The sequence below is a fragment of the Lepus europaeus genome, chromosome 17 (genome assembly GCF_033115175.1).
Source record: "Lepus europaeus isolate LE1 chromosome 17, mLepTim1.pri, whole genome shotgun sequence".
Classification (NCBI taxonomy): Eukaryota; Metazoa; Chordata; class Mammalia; order Lagomorpha; family Leporidae; genus Lepus; species Lepus europaeus.
The window spans coordinates 36,060,663-36,084,977 of NC_084843.1; the positions used below are offsets into that span (position 1 = coordinate 36,060,663).

At 41.6% G+C, this 24,315-nt stretch overlaps 1 protein-coding gene across 1 annotated transcript in view; it reads right to left on the minus strand.

Annotated features, from left to right (window-relative positions):
• EXOC6 (exocyst complex component 6) overlaps nt 1-24,315 on the minus strand; it is a 188,924-nt gene that overhangs the window by 74,517 nt on the left and 90,092 nt on the right. Inside the window, exons 15-17 of the mRNA XM_062214680.1 lie at nt 20,773-20,882; nt 8,860-8,971; nt 8,174-8,308 (exon numbers count right to left, since the gene is read on the minus strand). Of these exons, the coding sequence (XP_062070664.1) occupies nt 8,174-8,308; nt 8,860-8,971; nt 20,773-20,882 (357 nt within the window). The remainder of the gene's footprint in view (nt 1-8,173; nt 8,309-8,859; nt 8,972-20,772; nt 20,883-24,315) is intronic.

Consider the following 24,315-nt stretch of genomic DNA (forward strand, 5'->3'; position numbering starts at 1 on the left):
GATCCGAAGCCAGGAGCCAAGAGCCAAGAGCCAGGAGCTTCTTCCAGGTCTCCCAGGAGGGTGCAGGGGCCCAAGGACTTGGGTTGTCTCAGGCCATAGCAGAGAGCTGGATCGGAAGTGGAGCAGCCGGGACTCGAACCAGTACCCATATGGGATGCCGGCTTTACTCACTATGCCACAGCGCCGGCCCCTAAATAAATCTTAAAAAAAAAAAAAAAAAAAGGTGGAAGCTATGTTTTCTTTTCTTCTATTCTGAGAAATTTCACATTATTTTCACTGTACTCTATTAGTAAAAGCAGTACAAGTTTTCCCAGACAAGGATGAAGGCACTCAGACCCCCACTTCTCAATAAGAGAAGTATCAAAGGATTTGAGGCTATGAGTTATGTTAAAAATCACGATCCTTGTTAATAACAAAGAATGAAGAAGTAGCCCATATTTTCATTTACTTAACAGAAAAAATCAGAAGAGTTTGAGAAAATGGCAAAGAAGTCAATTCTCAATTATTTCAGCTATCTTTACACCTTGAGCAAATTAACTTTTATAAATCTTTGTTTAAGGAAGTGGGAGCGACCAAATATTTACAAGTCTTGAAGCCATGAGGGAAAACAAAACATTTTATCTGAAGGAGGGAAAAAAAAATGAGGAAACTATTCACATTATAGTCAAATGAAGTAATTCTATGCTTTCTGGATTTCCTGTTTAGTGTTGTGATAAACTAGTTCAGAAAATAAGAATTTCTGAAAAGTAGGTAGGTAAAACAAAGGAGGAAACACAGACATGCATCACCTTTGGCTGCTGCTCTCTGGCACTTAGCTGAATAGTACTTTCCTGAGGTTACACCAACAGCAGGTCCCATTTTTCCTATAAAATATCCAGGTTAAGATAAATTTTTCCCAAGATGTTAAAAAATTGGGAAGAAGGTATTTAAAATTTTAAGATGTTATTAATGTTTTCCCCAGGCTGTAATAGTGAGCAAAGAAATCTAAGTCGGTGGGTCAGTGGCTTTGCCGTGTGAAAGACAAACCTCAGATGGCAGTTCTGAGTAGGAACATGTTTTAAAGACAACACTTGAAAGGACTTTTCTAGGGAGTAACAGTTCTGCTTATTTTATAATCCTGACAAATATAATCATTAGAAAACATACGTGCCTTTGATCCTTACAGCTGCCTGAACTAACTACATTTTATTTTTAAAGAAATAAGAGCAAGTAAAGAAAGAAAAGCTTTGCATGTAACCTCCCCTGTACTTGTACCCAGAGATAAGCTGAAATATTGGTGAGACATTTGTAATAGATGATTATTAATTGTGACTTAAGAGATTGTTAATAAAAAAATTAGTTTGGAGTTTTACTGCTGAATTCAAAATAGACTCAGTTCTCAAGACGTCACCTGACAGTGAGAAACTACTAACTAGAAAATAAAATTTAAAGTAATTAACTCTTCCTTTGCTTGTTAAAGAAACAGTTCCCTCTGCAGGCATAAATAGATCTACTAAATTTGCAAACTACTTTTTATCTCCGTGTAAAGTACAATAAATGCTATCAGGGTGGGCATTTGGTTAAGTCATCATTTGGGACACCCACATCCTATATCGGAGTGCCTGGTTTGAGTCCCAGCTTTGTTGCTTCCAATCCAACCTTATGTGAACATACACCCTAGGAGGCAGCATATGATGGCTTAAGTACTTGGATCCCTGCCACCCATGTAGATGTGGATTGAGTTCCATGTTTCTGGTTTTAGCCGGGCCAATGCTGGCATTTGGGGAGTGAACCAGTATATGGAAGATCTCTCTCCATCTGTCTCTCTTCATTTCACATAAAATGGAATTAAAAATAAAAAAACTAAAATAGATAATAAAATAAAATCTCTGTTAAAAAATAATAAGGGGTCAGCATTGTGGCAGAGTAGGTAAAGCTAACTCCTGTGACACCAGGATCCCATCGTGGTGCCGGTTTGAGACCTGGCTGCTCCACTTCCTATCCAGCTCTCTGCTAATGCATCTGGGAAAGCATCGAGGATGGCTAAAGTGCTTGGGCTCCTGTACCCACGTGGGAGACCTGAATGAAGCTTCCAGGCTCCTGGCTTCAGTCTGACTAGCTCCGGCCATTGTGGCCATTTGGGGAGCGAACTAGCAGATAGAAGATTTCTCTCCATGTCTCCCTTTCTCTCTCTCTGTAACTCTGCCTTTCAGATAATGAAATAAATCTTTAAAAATAAAATATAGTATGAACAGAACCCAAGAAACATTTCTTTTTAAAGATTTACTTATTTGAAAGTCAGAGTTAGAGAGAGAGAGAGAGAAGAGAGACACAGAGAAAAATCTTCCAACTGCTGGTTCATTCCCCAAATGGCTGCAATGGCCGGAGCTAGTCAGACTGAAGCCAGGAGCCTGGAAGCTTCTTCTGGGTCTTCCACATGGGTGCTTGGGCTAAAGGACTTGGGCCTTCCTTTGCTGCTTTCACAGGCACATTAGCACGGAGCTGGAACAGAAGCAGAGCAGCTGGGACTTGAACTGGTGCCCAGATGGGATGCCGACACTGCAGACAGCAGCTTAACCCGATGTGCCACAGAGTCAGAGTCAGCCCCCTCAAGGAACTTTCAAATTAAAACAAACACATGCACAAATTCTACTTGGACTTCCTATATTTTCAGTGTGTGTGTTCTGAATAATAGCTAAGATTTGCTGTCTATTATTCAATCCCTGTTCTTGGAACAGTCCCATAATACGTTTTGGAAAATCACACTACCCTTATTCACAGCCATGTGGTTGGGTAGGATTGTACCTACACTCACATATAGTCCCAAGGATGAATCCTGTTAAGTCTGAGTCAGTGAGCAATTCCCACCCCTTTACATGGAGGGAATTCCTAGCAGATGGGAGAGAGAGATACTCTCTTGTAGGATATGAGAATATGAGGTTTGGAAATCTAACAAGGCAGCTATTTTGCTACCAGAAGGAGAGAGCCCAGAGCAGCAAGACCACCTTGTGTATTCTGAAGATGAAGCCAAACTGCAGAAGGGGTTAAAAGATGCAGGAACTCCTTGCTGACATCTCCTGAGCAGCAGGTTTCAGCTTCACCTGAAATCTGCCCCATACTCAGACTTTGCAATTAACAGAGGTCAATACTCTTCCCTTTATTGTTCAGAAAAGTTTCAGTTAGTTTTTCTGTCAGTTTCTGTCAATTTTCTGTTAATAGCCCCAATTAATAGAAGTATATTAACTGAAAAATTTTATTGAACATTTAAGAAAAAAGATTACATTTAATTTTTACTCTTTTAGAGCAAGTGGGGCACTTCTTTGGTATTTTTCTGTACCTTAAAAAAATCTAAACATGGGAGGCTGCTGTTGTAACACAGTAGGTAAAGTCGCCATCTGCAACACCAGCATCCCATATGGGTGCCGGGTCAAGTCCTAGCTGCTCCTCTTCCTATCTAGCTCCCTGTTGATGTGCCTGGGAAAGCAGCTGCACCTACATGAGAGACCTGGATGAAGTTCCTAGCTCCTGGCTTTCGTCTGGCCCAGCCCTGGTTATTGTGACCATTTAGGGAGTGAATCAGCAAATGGAAGATGGATCTCTCTCTGTGTCTTTCCCTCTCTCTGTAACTCTGCCTTTCAAATAAATCTTTTTTAAAACTCTAAACACAGGGTTGGTGTTGTGGTGTAATGGGTTAAGCCACAGCCTGAAGCACTAGCATCCCATATGAGAGCTGGTTTGGGTTCCAGGTGCTCTACTTCTGATCCAGCTCCCTGCTAATGCACCTGCAAAAGCAGCAGAAGATGGCCCAAATGCTTGGGCCCCTGCACCCACATGGGATACTCAGAAGAATGTTCCTGGCTCCTGGCTTTGGCCTGGCCCAGCCCTGGTCATCGCAGCCATTTGTGGAGTGATCCAGCAGATGGAAGCTCGCTTTGTCTCTTTAACTCTGCCTTTCAAATAAATAAATAAATCTTAAAAAATAATATAAACACAAGGTTGAAACTGTTATGACAAAGGTATCCTTATCCTCTATTGCTAATTTCTTCTTGCTCTAATTCAAGAAACAATATGCCAATTATCCATGATCCTGATTCATAAATTTCTAAGTTAGTTACACTGCATATGGTATCCAACCCATTACCCAGTATCACTACTGCACAAATAACAGAGGAGGAAAAAAAGAAGGTAAGACTAAACAATAAAATCTATTATTTAGTTATGATAGTGGAAAGAGTATAATGATGAAATGGATAGAAGAGGAATCACAATTTGTTAAAAATTGTAATTTTTAAAGACATATAAATAAGTTCTATTAGATATTGTTGATGTCAGTGTGACAAGAGGAGTTGTTTCATTCTTATATTTGTTACTTAAAAGCAATCAAAATATGGACCATTTGCTTGCTTATGCTTCTCATTGTCAGTGGAGTACTGATTCACCCAGCTACTTTTCATGTTTTTTTTTTCCCCTACTGTATCATAGCACCATGGTCCCACTTACAGTTGGAACCAGGACTAAAAAGGCAAGAACTCTTCACAGTTGGCATGGAGTTGGGAAAAACTCCATGGAGTTAAGTTAAAGATCTCTGATGCCTGAGAGAATTTTTCTACCACATAGATTAAAAAGGGAATGGGGTTTGCCCATATCCCGTATATGAGTACCTGGGTCCAGGTACTGACTCCACTCCAAATTCCAGCTTATTGCTAATGTGGACTCTGTGAGGCAGCAGGTGATGGCTCAAGTACCTGCCACCTACGTCTGAGACTTGGGATTGAGTTCCCAGCTCCCAGCTTTGACATAGCTCAGCTCCAGCTCTGGGGGGCATTTGGGGAGTGAACCAGCAGACAGGAGATCTCTGTCTCTCTGCCTCTCAAATAATACAGTTTTTAGAATGAAAAACCTCCAAGTCTCTTTCTAAAAAGAAAGGGAATAGTATTCCCATTTCCTCCTCTATTCTGATACACCTTTTTTTTTTTTTTTTTTCCAGTTAGAAGTCCCACTTGTTGGCCGGCGCCGTGGCTTAACAGGCTAATCCTCCGCCTTGTGGCGCCGGCACACCGGGTTCTAGTCCCGGTCGGGGCGCCGGATTCTATCCCGGTTGCCCCTCTTCCAGGCCAGCTCTCTGCTACGGCCCGGGAAGGCAGTGGAAGATGGCCCAAGTCCTTGGGCCAGGCACCCGCATGGGAGACCAGGAGAAGCACCTGGCTCCTGGCTTCGGATCAGCACGATGCGCTGGCCGCAGCGGCCATTGGAGGGTGAACCAACGGCAAAAAGGAAGACCTTTCTCTCTGTCTCTCTCTCTCACTGTCCACTCTGCCTGTCAAAAAAAAAAAAAAAAGAAATCCCACTTGTAAGTAGCTCTGTGTGAATCCAGGTTCATTTAAAAAAGTTGAGGTACTGCTGCAGGGAAGGAATCATTAATTGTGCCTCTTTTACATCACTCACAGATTTGGCACAGTGAAGTAATCTGACAAGTTTAGATAATACTTCATAAAGTAAACATAAGTGACCAAATATTAGGCACTTAGGGTGTGCATACATGCTTCCTAGAACGAAAACAAATGGAGGTATGGGTGAAGGATTCATGTAAGAGCTCATTTCCAGAATCATCAAGCAACTAGGAATATGTTTTATAGGATAACTGGACTGAAAAGCACTGGGCTAAGACATTAACTAAGCAATCCAACTTAAAGTCTGTAATCAAGGCTGTATTTAATCATCTCTGTGAAATCAGGAACAGACTGACAATTCACTAGGAATGGAAATTCCCCAATGTCCCTTAGTAACTTATTTTAACATTGACTCAACAATTATCCCTGTAGAAGTACTTCCCCATTTCACAGTTCAACATAAATTTCTCTTGAAATAGATCAAAAGTTAGAACTGAAGAATACTTGATCTATAAGCAATGAGCACAACATAGTTCTTGTTCGCATATTAGAAAACAGAAAAATTGGAACAGCCTTGTGGCACAATGGGTTAAGCTGTCATCTACAGGTTGGCAACCCATCTGGGTGCCAGTTTGAGTCCCAGCTGCTCCACTTTCCATGCAGTTTCATGCTAATGTGCCTGAGAAAGCAGTGGAAGATGGCCCAAGTGCTTGGGCCCCTAGACCCATGTGGGAGACCCAGATGGAGTTCCAGGTTCCTGATCTAGTCCAGTCACAGCTCTTGTAGCAATTTGGGGAGTGAAACAACAGCGGATCAAGATCTCTCTGTGTATCTACCTCTCTCTCTGTAATTCTACCTTTCAAATAGATAAAAAATCTTAAAAAAAAAAAAGACTTGAATGAGTTATGAAAACAAAACAAAACAAAAAATAAGAATGCTCTACTATTAGTTAAAAATGAATCTTAATGAGAGGTGGGATGGGAGAGAAAGTGGGAGATGGGATGGTTGTGGGTGGGAGGGAGGTTATGGGGGAAAAACAGTTATAATCCAAAAGTTGTACTTTCAAAATTTATATTTATTAAATAAAAGTTAAAAAAAAAAAAGAATGCTCTGCTATTTGTAAAGGCTGAACTTGATTTTCAGATTTCCAAGGAAACTCACCAAAGGGGATGCAACTGCAGTTCTACTTTCAATTAAATTTATTGATAACTCTGCAAGATGGAACCAGACATGACAGTTCTAAACATTCTCTCCCAACAGGCAGATTTTGAGAAATATAGTTCCCAGATCCCCAAATTTGAGTGTCATGTCCCAGTATGTTAGGTTGACTTTTATCTGGCAATAAAAATTGCCTGAAGATTCCGAGATGTCAACAATTCATGTTTTAATCAGAGTACTTAGTAAACATATTAATTTTTATTTTTATTTTTTATTTTTGGACAGGCAGAGTTAGACAGTGAGAGAGAGACAGAGAGAAAGGTCTTCCTTCCGTTGGTTCATCCCCCAAGGGCACGCTGCGCTGATCCGAAGCCAGGAGCCAGGTGCTTCCTCCTGGTCTCCAGTGCGGGTGCAGGGCCCAAGCATTGGGCCATCCTCCACTGCCTTCCCGGGCCACAGCAGAGAGCTGGACTAGAAGAGGAGCAACTGGGACAGAACCGGCGCCCCAACTGGGACTAGAACCCAGGGTGTCTACGAAAACACAGAAGATGGCCCAAGTCCTTGGACCCTTGCACCTGTGTGGGAGACCTGGAAGAAGCACCTTGCTCCTGGCTTACGACTGGCCTAGCATCAGCCATTGCAGCCATTTGGGGAGTGAACCAGAGGATGGAAGATCTCTCTCTCTCTCTGCCTCTGCCTCTGTAACCCAGCCTTAAAAAAGATTTATTTATTTATTTGAGAGGCAGAGTTAAAAAGAGAGAGAGAGAGATCGTCTATCTGCCAGCCCACTTCCCAGATGGCTGCAAATGGCTGGCACTGGGTCAGCCCAAAGCCAAGAGCCTGGAACTCCATCAGGGTTTCTCACATGCGTTGCAGAAGCCCAAGCAGTTGGGCCATCTTCCAGCGTTTTACTGGGCACATCAGCAGGGAGCTAGAAAGGAAGTGGAGCAGCTGGGACTTGAATGGACGCCCACATGGGATACCAGTGTTCAGGCAGCAGCTAAACACCTGCTGCATCACAACACTAGCCCCAACAAAGGGATTTATATTACTAAGATTATATTATTTTCTCAGCTGTATGACTCTAAACCAACAAAAATAATACAATTTATAAAAACAAATTTGTGAAATTATTTAATCTCACATTCTGCTTAAAACAATCATTAATTAATCTTTTGGTATATCCCATGTGTTATATAAACAGAAATCTTCTCCTCTAGAAAAAAATATGATTTCAGTAGCAAGTAACAATTTTTTGACATACCACAGCTAATAAAGGATGGAAAGTAAATTTTACATTTATGTAATCTATCTTACATTTTTAACTTCTAAACACACTCATATAAAATTAGTTATTGAACTGTGAAAAATTAATGAAAATTAAGTTAAACCAATTCAGTACCACCATTAGTTGTCAAAACATGAGTAAAATGTGCCACAGTGTAGAAAAATCAATATACTTTTATCCATTTTAATAAGATGTATTAAATGTTTAAAAGAACTGACATTTATCTCATTATTAACAATGATAACCTCTCCAAAATTTTAGGGATATAATGAAATCACACATATAACAAAACTGTCTTAATTTTTTAAAGTTTTATTACAGCAACTGAAATGAAACTTTAGTTCACTTCTTTACATACCTTAAAAGTAGACAGTCCATAAAGTCTTGTGGTATGAACAGTTTCTTGAGAAATATTTGTAATGTTAGTTATAAAGTCCTCAAGGTATTTACAAGCTTGTTCAAGGTGTGCTGTGTTTATGATGATCTGCACTAACTAGAAAACACAAAATGTACTGAGTTGTATGTTATATGTATGCAAAACCACCTGATTTTTAAAAATAGAACTATTATTTCCAGCAATTATATGAAAGCTGCATAATTCTGCTATTACAGGGTACAACTGATTATCTACTTTCAAAACCTGCTGCAAATACTGCTTATGAATGCTATCAAATATTATATATACTTAATATTTATATTTATATTAAATATATATACATACATACACATACCAAGTCTAATTGCCAATTACTTTAAATGACTTTTCATAGTACTTTTCAAATCTTATCCATTTAGCAAGTAAAAAAAAATGAGGATTTTTGACTTTATGTAAAGTCTTGCAATCAAATATAAGATTTCATATTTTCATTTTATTCTTCATGTAAACCTTTTCCCCTTACATTTCTTGAATTTACACAGATGTTTTTAATCTGCTTATTCTAGCAAATTTAAAATACAAAGATAGAATGAAATTGAGCAATAATTTAATTTATAATAATTGTTTCATATAATACAGCATTTGGTTTATCTGTCTTGTTAACCTACCTCTGTTAAACCTATATGAGGTTTTCTAATAAGGTTCAGTAAACAGCTACTCAAAGTTCTGGTCAGCAGCAGATTTGTTGATTTTCTAAGCATATCATCTATTTCTGTTGAGCTAAAAACAAAGGTTGATATTATTAAGTTTGCAAGAGTAACTAAATAATTTAACACAATTCATCAGAATAATTTATTCCAATTCATTCTTTTATATCTGTAAAAAAAAGGGGGGGGGGGATTTTCAGGGCTGGTGCTGTGGCATAGTAGGCTAGGCTTCCGCCTGCAGCACCGGCATCCCATATGGGTGCCAGTTTGTGTCCTGGCTGCTCCTCTTCCAATCCAGCTGTCTGCTATGGCCTGGGAAAGCAGTAGAAGATGGCCTAAGTGCTTGGGCCCCTGCACCTACATAGGAGACCCAGAGGAAGCTCCTGGCTCCTGACTTTGGATGGGCGCAGCTCCGCTGCAGTCATTTGGGGAGTGAACCAGCGGATACAAGACCCCAGCAGAGGCAAGACCTTTCTCTCTGTATCTCCCTTTCTCTGTTAAGTCTACCTCTCAAATAAATAAATAAGAAATCTTTATTATAAAATGGGCACTTTCCAAAAGAAGCAATGTTCATTATGGCGTAATTTCAATGTATCCAATTAACCACTACAGAAAAATCATAGGCAATTAGTATAAGGAAACAAGACTGTTCTGCAGTTATGATTCCACTGTGGAACATTCACTTTGTGTTTTTGTGGTTTGTTTGTTTTGTTTTTTTTTTTTTTTGACAGGCAGAGTGGACAGTGAGAGAGAGAGAGAGACAGAGAAAAAGGTCTTCCTTTTCCGTTGGTTCACCCCTCAATGGCCACTGTGGCCGGTGCACCGCGCTAATCTGAAGCCAGGATCCAGGTGCTCCTCCGGTCTCCCATGGGGTGCAGGGCCCAAGCACTTGGGCCATCCTCCACTGTACTCCCGGGCCACAGCAGAGAGCTGGACTGGAAGAGGAGCAACCAGGACAGAATTCGGCGCCCCGACCAGGACTAGAACCCAGTGTGCTGGCACCACAGGCAGAGGATTAGCCACGTGAGCCATGGCGCCAGCCGAACATTCACTTTGAAAGGCACATTATATACAACTACAGCTAAAGCTAACACTAAAAAGCTCTTCATTTCTGCTAAACACAGGGCCTCATTACCAAAACAGTGTAGCTGCCCTTAGCTGGTGGACTGTCCTTCTCACCACGCTGACATTCTAGGCTGCGTGACTCTGCTGTGAAGGCTAGCCTGTGCACTGTGAGGTGCTGGGCAGCACAGCACTTTCCCCAGATGAAAAGTCACCCGTTATAGATAATATCTTCTGTGTAGTTTCCCTGTACGTCATTAAATGGTGGTGAATGCATTCTTTTTCCTTGTAAGAAAAAGCAGAGAAGAAAACCTACCAGCACCTATTTCTTAATTGTGCCAGCAAGATTTACCTGACAATGACCAGTAAGCCCCCTAAGGAGGTGGTCTTAACTCCCAAAAAACAAGAGCTTCAAACATTGAAAGCGATTTTTCCACAATCTTTAATGACAAAAAAACATAGCAACTCTGACAAGTGTTTTTGATTACCAAAAGTAAATAAGTCAGAAAATGGATAATCTAGAGTAAATTTAAGTTTACATATCTTGTAAAATAATTATAGTCTGTAACTAACTTACCTAAAAAAAAATTGGCAATCAGCCATTATTTTGTTGACTATTAGAAAGCTGAAGTTTATGTTAATTTTTCGGGATTGACAGAGTATTTCATGTGTATTACAGTGGTATTTGTATGCTATGTCTCTAAACTTTACTTTCAAAGGCTTGAGGCCCAAATACAAACTTCTCTGGAAAAAAAAGTTTATATATCTTTTAATTAACTGGTGCCTCTATGTCTGTATTTTCTTAAAATTTATTTATTTATTTGAGAGGCAGAGAGACAAGGAAGAGAAAGGCAGGCAAACAGAGTTTCCATTCCCTGGTACACCCCCCAAAGGCCCAGAATGGAGTCAAGAACTCAGTCTAGGTCTCCCACATGGGTGGTATGGATCCAATTACTTGAGCCATCACCTGCTGCCTCCCAGTCCAGTCAAACCCAGGTATTCTGACATCGGATGCAGTGTCCCAACTAATGTTTTAATGGCTAAGTCAAATACTCACCTCCTTAGCTCTGTATTCTGAATTCTTTTTTTTTAAATTTTTTTTTATTTTCATTTTTTTGACAGAGTGGATAGTGAGAGAGAGAGAGAGAGAGAGAAAGGTCTTCCTTTTGCCGTTGGTTCACCCTCCAATGGCCGCCGCGGTAGGCGTGCTGCGGCCGGCGCACCGCGCTGATCCGATGGCAGGAGCCAGGTGCTTCTCCTGGTCTCCCATGGGGTGCAGGGCCCAAGGACTTGGGCCATCCTCCACTGCACTCCCTGGCCACAGCACAGAGCTGGCCTGGAAGAGGGGCAACTGGGACAGGATCGGTGCCCCGACCGGGACTAGAACCCGGTGTGCCGGCGCCGCAAGGCGGAGGATTAGCCTATTGAACCGCGGTGCCGGCTATGTATTCTGAATTCTTATTCCTCTCATTAGCAAAATGAAACTAGTCCATATATTAAGTAAAACACACTTTTTAAAAAATGTTAGCATAAATGCTATGTTGAATGGACAAAGTAATGATCACTGAATTTGTAAGAACCACTGGAAATTGAACTAATAAAAATGATAAATATTTTCATCAAAGAAGGAAAAAGTTGATAATCTTTGCTGCTGTCACATTAGCACTCACATGTACCTTTTAGAATGCTAGGTGTTCATGGGGCCAGCGCTGTGGTATAGTGAGTAAAGTTACCACCTGCAGTGCAGGCATCCCAAATGGGAGTCAGTTGAGTCCCGGCTGCTCCACTTCCAATCCAGCTCTCTGCTATGGCCTGGGAAAGAAGTAGAAGATGGCCCAAGTCCTTGGGTCCCTGAACCTGCATGGGAGACCTGGAAGAAGCTCCTGGCTTCAGATATGCCCAGCTCTGGCCAGTACAGCCATTTGTGGAGTGAACCAGCAGATGGAAGACCTCCCTTTCTCTCTCTCTCTTTGCCTCTGCCTTTCTGTAACCCTGGCTTTCAAATAAATAAAATTTTTTTTAAGAAAAAAAAAAAAAAAAAAACAGTGTGCTCTGTACCAACACATGTAAGTTAACCTTTTATTTCAGAATAATTTCAAATTTACAAAACAAAAATCGTGTAGTACAAAGAGTTCCTACATATACTTCATGCAGCTACCCCTACTATTCATATATTTTGTAAGTATGAAATATTGGCCGGCGCTGCGGCTCACTAGGCTAATCCTCCGCCTTGCGGTGCTGGCACACCAGGCTCTAGTCTCAGTCAGGGCACCGGATTCTGTCCCGGTTGCCCCTCTTCCAGGCCAGCTCTCAGGCCCGGGAGTGCAGTGGAGGATGGCCCAAGTCCTTGGGCCCTGCACCCCATGGGAGACCAGGAGAAGCACCTGGCTCCTGCCTTCAGACCAGCGCGGTGTGCCGGCTGCAGCGCGCCGGCCGTGGCGGCCATTGGAGGGTGAACCAACGGAAAAGGAAGACCTTTCTCTCTGTCTCTCTCTCTCTCTCTCACTGGCCACTCTGCCTGTCAAAAAAAAAAGTATGAAATATTTGTCACAATCAATAAACCACACTCAGCTTCCCCTATATTTTTAATCCAAACTCCCTTTACCTCTCTCACTTCTCTAGCCTCTAATCACTACCTTCACCACCTCAACGTAATGATTTTTTAAAATTAAAATCCATTGTCTCACTTTATTATTTATTTACTTATTTATTACCTTGAGAGGCAGAGACAGAGAGGGTGAGTGAGCAAGCTCCTAACTGCAGCCTCACTCCCCAAATGCCTACAACAGCTTCAGGCTCGGGGTCCAAGCCAGAAAACCCCAGCCAGGAACCTCAAAATCAATCCAGGTCTCCATGTGGGTGGCAGGAATACAACTGCTTGAGCCAGCACTGCTGTCTCCTATGGTCTGCATCAGCAGGAAGCTGAAGTCAGGAATGGAGTTGGGCACTTTAGTCCAAAATGAGACAGAGGCATCCCAACCAATGTCTCAACAGCTAGGCTAAATGCTCATCTCTGGTTATTTTTAAATCCTCTTCTAATCTATCATCCACATTAAGGCCAGAGCAAGCTTTCTAAAATATAACTTTTTTTTTTTATGTCAAACGTTGTTTAATGGATTTCTCCATCACTAAAAACTAACTGACATGCTAAGCTGGACACCCAGGGCACACCTGTGAGACAGTGCCCCTGCCCTCCAGAAATGACCCAGCCATCATCTTCACAAAACTGCACATGATGTGGTCGGAGCCTCATTAGAGAGAGAGGGAGAGAGAGAGAGAGCGCGCGAGAGCGTGCGCGCAAGCAGAAAAGAAGGGTAGAAAAAAGGAGAGGGGGAGGAAGGAGATTGAAAAAAAAAAGGCAATGTTCATCCTGAGGAATCTGTCTCAATTTTAATTATAGGATATTTTATGAGATCTTAATATTGTTTTTAATAGACTTTTTGATCAACACGTAATTACACATAAGCATATATATGATTGAATATGATGTTGCATTACAGGCATACATTGTATGATTGTCCAGTTGGAATAATTGTAGCCATTAACTAGCTTGAACCTACAACTCCTAAACTCACAGCCCTCCTGGGGCCCTGCTAACCATTGTTCTACTTAATACTTCTCTGAGGGCAACTTTTTTTTAGAGTCCTCTGGCTCACTTCCCAAATGCCCACAATAGCCAGGGTTGGGCCAGGTTGAAGCCAGGTGCCCACAACTCCACCTGAGGCTCCCGAGTGGGTGTCAGAGAGGCAAGTACTTCTGCCAGCATCAGCTGCCTTCCAGGAAGCCAGACTGGAAGCAGAGAAACTGGACTCTCACCAACACTCCAATATGGGATGTGGGTGTCCCAAGCAGCAACCTAACCTGCTGTACTACAATGCCTGTCACACTCCCTTTTATGTTTTTGCTCTAGTGAGAGAGTCCTGTATGTTTTCTTTATGAATCTAGCATCATTTCACTTCTAATGCAGGACTCCTTTAAGCATTTCTTGTAGGGTTCTTTTGGGGTGGTGAGGAATTCCTTCAGTTTTTGCTTGTCTTCGAAAGTTTTTCTCTTTCATTTCTGAAGGACAACTTTACTGGGTATGGTATTTTTGGCTGTCATAGTGTGTCTTTCAGGACTTTAGGTATTTCATCCCATTTTGTTCTTGCCTCCTGGAAGTCCCTGCAGACAGATCCTAGGAAGCTGCTGGCTGGAGAGAAACCTTGGAAGTCTGAAGCTGGCTTTGCATTTGTCCAGGGGACATGCAGAAACTGACAAGTTCCACGAAATTCCTTGCTCCCTACACTTTCTGATTCCACTCTCACTGATGATGAGTATTTTCAGGGTGGTCAGCATGTCCTCATCCATCCTGACCCTGCTCCGAGCCCAGCTGGCTGCCCCAATCCACCTCACTTCACCAAGGAGAGCTGCCCGCACATCTAAAATATAACTAATCATGTCATTCCTTAAGTATCTTTAGCAGTTCCCAAATGCTTACAAAATAAAATATAAACACTCCAAACTCCAGTCACATCTAATATTGTAGCATCACACCCTCTTCCAAGACCTAGGGGCCTACCAGGGGCAGGTACTACACGGAGTGCTTTACACATATGCATTACCTCTTCTCATTCTTAACAACCACCCCATGAATTATTTTCCTCTTTTTACAGATAACAAACCTGCAATTTAAAGAAATTCAATGACTTGCCCAAGGTCCTACTACAACTAATAAGTGCCTTCGGCAAGACTCACACTGTCTGTAAGAGTCTGAAGCTTATTTACTGACTTACTTATTTTTAAAAAAGATGTATTTGGGCTAGCGCTGTGGCTCACTTGGCTAATCCTCCGCCTGTGGCACCAGCACCCCGGGTTCTAGTCCCGGCTGGGGCGCCAGCTACTAGTCCCGGTTGCTCCTCTTGCAGTCCAGCTCTCTGCTGTGGCCCGGGAGGGCAGTGGAGGATGGCCCAAGTGCTTGGGTCCCTGCACCCGCATGGGATCCTGGGAGGAAGTATCTGCTCCTGGCTTCGGATCGGTGCAGCGCCGGCCATAGCGGCCATTAGGGGAGTGAATCAATGGAAGGAAGACTTTTCTCTCTGTTGCTCTCTCTCACTGTCTATAACTCTCTGTCTCTCTCTCTCTCACTGTCTAACTCTGCCTGGCAAAAAAAAAAAAAAAAAAAAAAGTATTTGTAGGGAAAGATGGCCTCTGAGGCAGGTTTAGAAAAAAGAGTGCATCTTGGGCAAATTCCCAGAAATTCCACACCTCTGGGGTATGCAATTACTGACCCCTTTGCAGCTCATGGACAGAGGTGGGGAATCCAACCACCAGCCCCTTCTGTACTTGTGGAGAGAGGCAGGGGAGCCAATCCAAATATGACCCTTGTACATGCACCAGGTGAGGGTCAGTACATCACAGATAAGGGGAGGAGGAGGAGGAGAAGTAACGTAAAAGAGATCAGCCCCTCTGGTGCAATGGATTCCCAGCTCTGCAGCCCCTCTTCCACTTGGAGAGATTTTGTTGCTTGTTGAAAATAAACCCATTTTCAATTTTACACTCTTCTGGACTTTTCGCTTTATTTCCATATTGAGAAACATGTCCATGGACCAGGGGAAGCTACTCTCCCTGCCTAATCCAGGATGTGACATATTTATTTATTTACTTGAAAGGTGGAATATCAAAGAAAAATGAAGGGAAAGAGAGAGAATCTTTCATCTGCTGGTTTAATCCCCAAATGGCCACAATACCCAAGGCTGGGCCAGGCTGAAGGCAGGAGCCAGTACTCCATCTGGGTCTCCTAAAGGGATGACAGGGACCCAACTACTTGAGCCTTTTTCTGCTGCCTTCCCAGGCTTAGCAGGAAGCTGTAACAGAAAGCAGAGAAGTGGGCCAGCACTGTGGCATAGTAGGTTAAGCATCCACATGGGACGCTGGTTCAAGTCCTGGCTGTACCACTTCCGATCCAGCTCCCTGCTGATGGCCTGGGAAAGCAATGGAAGATGGCTCAAGTGTTTTAGAGATCCGGAAGAAGCTCCTGGCTCCTCCTGGCTTTGGATCAGCCCAGCTCCAGTCATTGCAGCCATTTGGGAAGTGAGCCAGTGGATGGAAACCTCTCTCTCTGTTTCTCCCTCTGTCTGTAACTATTTCTCTCAAGTAAATAAATAAATCCTTAAAAAAGCAAGCAAGCAGAGCAGCTAGGACTCAAACTAGTACTCCCATATGGATGCAGGAGTTGCAATTGGTGGCTTAACCCATTATACCACAAAGCCCACCCCTGAAGCTTATGTTCTTTTTTTTTTTTTTTTTAAGATTTATTTTTTTGAAAATCAGAAAATCAGAGTTATAGAGAGAGGTTGAGATAAAGAGAGAGGTTTTCCATCCGCTGGTTCACTCCCCAGATAGCCGCAATGGCCAGAGCTGCACCAATCCGAAGCCAAGAACCAGGAGCTTCCTCCAGGTCTCCCACGTGGGTGCAGGAGCCCAAGAACTTGGGCCATCCTTCATTGCTATCCCAGGCCACAGCAGAGAGCCGGATTGGAAGAGGAGCAGCTGGGACTAGAACCAGTGCCCACATGGGATCATGGGATGCCGGCGCTTCAGGCCAGGGCGTTAACCCACTGTGCCACAGCACCGGCCCCGAAGCTTATGTTTTTTTTTTTTTTTTGACCAGCAGAGTGGACAGTGAGAGAGAGAGACAGAGAGAAAGGTCTTCCTTTGCCATTAGTTCACCCTCCAATGGCTGCCGCGGCCAGCGTGCTGCGGCCAGCGCACCACACTGATCCGAAGGCAGGAGCCAGGTGCTTCTCCTGGTCTCCCATGGGGTGCAGGGCCCAAGGACTTGGGCCATCCTCCACTGCACTCCCGGGCCATAGCAGAGAGCTGGCCTGGAAGAGGGGCAACTGGGATAGAATCCGGCGCCCCGACCGGGACTAGAATCTGGTGTGCCGGCGCCGGAAGGCAGTGGATTAGCTTGTTGAGCCACGGCGCTGGCCGAGCTTATGTTCTTAACCACTGACTTATACTTCTACTATTTTTATATAAGAATTTTACAATGAAAAATATAATAGGTATAAATTATTGGTATCTCTAAGTCATTTGAGTCACAAGATATAGTTTTTATTGAAGCCTACCATTACACTAGGGGTCATTTTATGTGATGTCTTTTCAGTATTTGTATTTTCATTTTTCAAATGCTGGATTATGTTGTACAGGTCATGCTGTGTACAACAGGGAATATATTACTCTGGCATCAATGTCTTAAAGATAAATTGTTGGAGACTTTAGAGTAAAAGGCTGGTAGACTATGTTAAAGCTTAAGCAGTGGTTCTTCAACTTTAGCGTGCATCAAAATCACTCACAGAACTTGGCAAAGCCCTTGAACTTATTCTCAGAGCTCCTAATTCAGTAGGTGTGAAGCAGCCTTTCCCACCATTGCACATGTGATGCTAATGCTGCTGGCCTGGGGATCAAACTTTGAGAACCTCAGGCTTATGGGAACCAGATAGCACCACAGATGTTATTATATGCTGGGTATTTGAATTCCTTCACTTTCTTTTCTTCTCCCATTCATATTATTCACAACAGAAATTAAAGAATCTTTTGAAGAATTCCTATTCACAATGAAAGAAAAGTACATGATCTAAAATCAGATACTCCTTCACTCTAGTAGAACAGACATTGCTTTTTTCCATTTATTTATACTTTGTTTAAATCCAAAATAATACCAGTTTACAACAGAGATAGATATCATAATACCACTGTCATTGTTCTCACTGTTTCAGCTTGAAAAATAAGTAACTGAAATATCTGAACTACCTTCATACCTTTTTGTGACTTAAAATTCAGTACCATTTCCCACAGAAAAAGTGTATTTTCTGATATTCAGTTCACAAATTCAGAAAAATGGATTTCAGGGGAAGAGTTTCTACAAAAGGCAGCACCACCTCTCTGTCTTCCAAGCAGTGCTCACAATCAGAAATGCATCATATAACTAGAGGGCAGGATGCAACCCAGATAGCTGGAACAAGATGTAGCGTAGGTAAATGTTCTGCGTCACCAAGAGATTGTTCCTTATTTGCCAAAACTGTGCCAGGCACTTTCACTGCTCTGCACTCCAGTTTTCCATCTATCTGGGTCATCCTGGATAAACAAACCAGCCTCCTATGCCTCAGATTCCTTATCAGCAAACAGCAGTAATACACATTTCCTACCTCCATAAATGTAAGGTATAATTTTTATCACATAGATAAATGGTAATTTCTTGCTTGTGAAATTAAGTTGGTGATAACTGCCAACAAAAATACCATCTGACTACAACATTCCTTACTTATTCTACAGATTTTGTTCAAAATTATACTTCATGTCTATCTGAGAAAAAACAAAACTATTAATAGTATCAGATGTGCACATCAGTCAATGTCAACATTAAAAAGGCAATACTGCCAAAACATTTAACAACAAATGCAAGGTGTGAAATTTGTTTGGATCCTGATTCCAGCATATTAACTCTAAAAAACCATTTTGGGGCCAGCGCCACGACTCAATAGGCTAATCCTCCACCTGCGGCGCCGGCACACTGGGTTCTAGTCCCGGTCGCGGTGCCGGATTCTGCCCCGGTTGCCCCTCTTCCAGGCCAGCTCTCTGCTGTGGCCCAGGAGTGGAGTGGAGGATGGCCCAAGTGCTTGGGCCCTGCACCCGCATGAGAGACCAGGATAAGCACCTGGCTCCTGGCTTCGGATCAGCGCTGCGCGCCGGCCACAATGGCCACTGGAGGGTAAACCAATGGTAAAGGAAGACCTTTCTCTCTGTCTCTCTCTCTCACTGTCCACTCTGCTGGTAAAAAAAAAAAAAAAAAAAATTTTGGGACAATTAAGACAATACGGACAAGGATGAAGGAACTGACATTATATAATAATGATATTTTGTTTAGTGTGGCTAAAGAATCAAATGTTCTCATTATTTGCAGAAACACATACTGAAGTATAAGAGGTCTTCCAAAAGTTCATGGAAAATGTGCATTACAAAAACCCTATACAGGGATTTTAAAAAAATTTGCACCAATTGTTGAGCCCTTTACTTAGTATAGAGTTGGTCTTCTGTGTATAAAGCTAATTGAAAATGGATCTCAGTGGAGAATGGGACTGGGAATGGGAGAGGGAGGAGGAGGAGTAAAAGACTGGTTGGAACGGCAGGTATGGTGGAAAGAATCAGAATATTCTTAAAGTTGTACTTATGAAATGCATGAAGTTTGTATTCCTTAAATAAAAGGTTTCTTTGGGAGAAAAATAAATAAATAAATAAGAAGTAATTGGAATTCGACAAGAAAAATTAATTTCCACTCATTTTAATTAAAAGTTCCATTTTACACAAATTTTATTAAATGGAAAATAATATAAAGCTTAAAAAATTAAACCATAAAAATCTGCACCAAAATAAATTCATCCTTTAATGTCATTTTTCCACAAACTTTTTTTAGAAAGCTTTTATTTAATAAATATAAATTTCATAGGTACAACTTTTAGATTATAGCAGTTCTTCCCCCCATACCCGCCCTCCCACCCCCAAATCAACCCACCTCCTACTCCCTCTCCCATCCATTCTTCATTAAGATTCATTTTTAATTATCTTTATTTTCCACAAACTTTTAAAAGCATTCTGTATTTTCAACCAAAAGTTCACTATTTTTAGAATTTGCTTTAAAAGACTTTAGTGCAAAATAAATTATAGAAAAGTATTTATTACCATTAAATCTCAATGGTAAGAACATCGGCATTTTCAATCAAATTATCTCTACAAGAGTATTTCAAAAAGTTCAAGGAAAACAGAATTTTTAAAAAAATAGGCCTCTATCTATCTCTCTTTCCCTCTCTGTAACTCTGTCTTTTAAATAAACAAAAATAAATCTTTAAAAAAGAAATGGAGCTGGAGCTGTGACACAGTGGGTTAAGCTGCTGCCTGTAATGTCAGCATCCCATATGGGCTCAGTTCAAGTCCCAGCTGCTCTACTCCTGATCTAGCTCCCTGTTGATGGGCCTGAAAAAGCAACAGCAGATGGCCCAAGTATTAGGTCCCTGTCACTCACTTGGGAGACCCATATGGAGTTCCTGGTTCCTGGCTTCAGACTGACTCGGCTCTACCTGTTGCTGCCATTCAGGAAGTAAACTAGCCGATGGAAGATCCCTCTCTTTCTCTTCTCCTCCTCTCTCCCTCCCTAACTCTGCTTTTCAAATAAATAAAAATAAATCTTAAAATAAAAGATAATGGGCAGGGCAGATGTTTAACCTGGCAGTTGGGATGCTGGTTAGAGTGTCTGCATATCACATCAGAGTACCTGGGTTCAATATCCACCCTGGCTCCTGATTCTAGCTTCCTGCCAGTGCAGATCCTGGAAGACACTAGTAATGGCTCAAGTGGTTGTGTTCTGTCCACCCACGTGGGAGACCTGAATTGAGTTATTGGCTCCTGGCTGTGGCCCAATCAGGTTCCAGTTATTGTAGGAATTTGAAGAATAAACCAGTGGATGGGTGCTTTCTTCCTTTCTGTCTACTTGTCTCCACCATCAGTTTCTTTGCTCTCAAATAAATAAATAGATGATAAATAGATATTTTAAGATATTGACATTTTCCCACTACCCTTTTGGTACACTAATATTTTTGTTTGAAGATGTACATAACAAGAAGTAAAAAAATACAGTATTAATTTATAGCAAGTTAACAATAAATATCAGTAAAACAGGTCTTTCCTATGAGATAATAATCTATCACATATTCATGAAAAAAGGTGTTAAAATTTAATAAAAAGTTATAATAAATATGTATTTACTAATAAACTTACCTCCGGTGCAATGACTCTGAAAATTTAAGGCTGGCATAAATAAATTCTTTAACTTGGATATAAATATGAGGCACTGACTGAGACATGGGGAGTTTCTTTGGGAAAGATTGCTGTAGAAAAAGAAAATTTTTTTTTAATTTTTAGAAAAAGATTGTAATCACCTAAAAATGTGAAAATTAAATTGACTTCATATTTTAATTAATAGTAAATATCTGTATCAAAAATATACTTCTATACTATTTTTTATATTTTAAAGAAAATCAAAATATTTCTAAAAATGGGAATTTATCCCTATTTCATAAATCATATTATTAGACTTCCGACAAGCAGAGAAAGCATATATTAATACCTTTTTGTGTTCTGATGCTTAACATTCTATAGGAGATGCCTCACTGTTTGAGTGGCCATGACAGTTATAAACCAGCTTACGGGCTCAGTTACCAAATTGTGAGATCTCTTTCACTTACCTTCACTGAAGGCTTCCGGTCAATTCAAGAAGACGTCCAGTTTATACTGTAACTCCTAGAATACCTTAGAGAGTAGCTTTCTGACCACTATACTATCAAACATTGTTAGGCCGGCACCGCGGCTCAGTAGGCTAATCCTCCGCCTTGCGGCGCCGGCACACCAGGTTCTAGTCCCGGTCGGGGCACTGATCCTGTCCCAGTTGCCCCTCTTCCAGGCCAGCTCTCTGCTGTGGCCAGGGAGTGCAGTGGAGGATGGCCCAAGTGCTTGGGCCCTGCACCCCATGGGAGACCAGGAGAAGCATCTGGCTCCTGCCATCGGAACAGCGCGGTGCGCCGGCCGCAGCACGCCAGCCGCGGCGGCCATTGGAGGGTGAACCAATGGCAAAAAGGAAGACCTTTCTCTCTGTCTCCCTCAAAAAATAAATAAATAAATAAATAAATAAACATTGTTTTGTGTCAATGATATACAATGTGCTTTCAAGCTAAACTGCTTTATCAGCCAACACCCTTTTAAAAATTCTCAGTCTCCCAAATGTAAAATTTTACCAAGATGAGTATCCTCACTTATACTTCATGAAGTATAATCTACAATTCTATTTTCACTTTCTTGCAACCATTTACAGCTGCAAAATTATCCTCACCAAGATCACCAACTATCTCCTAGGTGTTAAATCTAGTGGACTCCCACAGCTTTTCAGATTACTGCAATTCTTTGAAGCCTCTGACAAAGCTGACCCCCCTTGCTTCGTAAATGACCTTTCCTTGCTTAGAATCCCACCCAACACAGCCTTTCCTTCTATTTTTCTACCAGCTCTATTTCTCCTCCTCCAGTCATTCTTTATGCTTAGGGTTTTTTTTATGCTGTGCTTAGGGTTTCGTCCTAAATCTTCTCCTCTTACTACATGTGGTATCTTTGGGTGGTCTCATACTCTCACGACTTCATTGCTAATATCTCTCAAATCTACAACTCCAGTAAAATATTTCTCTTAAAGTCCAAATCTGCATTATCTAATTACTCATTAGATACCTCTATTTGACTGTACACTTTGAGATAGATCTTCAAAATTTTTTAATTTATTTTGAAAGGCAGAATTACGAAGACAAAGGGAGACATACACAAGGAGGGAGAGAGAGACACAGAGAGAGGGAGAGATCTTCCATCTGCTGGTTCACTTCCCAAATGGCAACAACAGCTAGGGCTGGGTCAGGCTGAAGCCAGGAGCCAGGAACTCCATCAGGGCTGCTCATGTGGGTGGCAGGAACCCAAGCACTTGGGCCATCTTTGGCTGCTTTCCCAGGTGCAAACTAGGGACCATATGGGATGCTGCACTGCAGGTGGCGGCTTAACACAAAATGCCAAAATGCAGGCCCTATCATCTTTTTCTTCTAAACCCTCCTGTCTTATTTCCCATCATAATGAATGCTAACACCTTCCAAGGCAGAAACCTGGTTACTACACTTGACTCCTTTAGATCTCTTATGCCTCACAGGCAAATCATCACCAATTCATGTTGTTCTGACTTCCTAAGCATCCCTTAAATTCTATGGCTATAATTTCCTTTCAGGTCACCAACCTCTTTCATTAGGATTACTGCAAAGTCCCCTAGCCGGTTCTTCCTGCCATCACTCTTGCTCTTCTTCAATCTACTTTCCACATAAGAGAGGGATTTCTTTTATCTTTTTTTTTTTTTTTTTTAGGATTGATTTAGTTATTTCAAAGGCAAAGTTACAGAGAGAGAGAAGGAGACACAAAGAGAGATCTTTTATCTACTGGTTCATTCCCCAAATGACTGGAATGGTCGGGGCTGGTTCAGGCCAAAGCCAGGAGCTTCATCTGAGTCTTCAACGTGGTTGCAGGAGTCCCAAGTACTCAGGCCATCTTCCACTGCTTCTCCCAAGTCATTAGCAGGGAGCTGGATCCAAAGTGGAGCAGCTGAGACACAAACTGGTGCCCATGTGGGATGCTGGCATTGCAGACTGTGGCTTTACCCACTACACCACAGCACGGCTCCCAGAGAGATATTTCTAAAGCACAAATCTGACTATGCTTTTAATGCGTAAAATCTGTTGGTGGCTTCTCACAGTTCACAGGGGATAAAGGCTAAACTCTCCAATACTGTTTACTAAACTCTCCAATATTGTTTCCAAGGGTTATTATACTCCTTCTACTCCAATTACATTTCTTTTCTCAAAATCTTTTTTTTTTTTTCATTTTATCTGAAAAGCAGAGAAACAAAGACAGAGATCTTCTGTCCACTAGTTCAGTCCCCAAGTGCCCACAACAGCTAGGCATGCTCCAGGCCACAGCTACAAACCAAGGACTTAATCCAGGTTTCCCATGTGGGTAGCATAGACTCAAGTACTAGAGCCATCACCTGCTGCCTCCTAGTGTGTGCATTAGCTGGGAGGTAGAATTAGAAGCAGAGCCAGGACTCTAACCCAGATGCTCAAATATGGGATGTGGGTGTTTTAAGCAGCATCCTAACTCTTATGCCAAATGCCTGCCTCCAATTACATTTTTTTTTTTTAGTCTCCATCTCTTGTGCTTAATGGACCTGTGTTTTATATTAGAATTACAGTCTTTCTGCATGTAGAACTATGGACCAATGGATAAAATTCCTTGGGAGCACAGTCCTAAGGGAGCTACTGCAAATACTGGAAGCTCTCAATAAACAAAGTTAAATTTTCTTTTAATTGTAAACTTATTTAGAGTAGTTTAGTATAATTACAAGGAACATTAAAGATTATTTGGTTCAACCTCCTTATTTGAAAAACAACATACAACTGCCCAAATAAGGTAGGTCATTAGCTCATAAGTCACAGGTAGAACCAGCATGTAAATCAACACCTGGTCCAGTGTTCTTTATATAAATACTATAGCCTGAATAAACTCATTATTACAAGTAACTAAAACAATAAAAAATCAAGTCATGTAGCAGAGACTAATTTGGTAATATTTCTTGACACAGACAAATCTGGTTGTGCTTTCAAAAAAGACAGTATTAGAATAATTATCCCGGGTTTTTTGTATATTAAAACACAGCTGTTACATATATGCAATGACACTGTTAGCTAA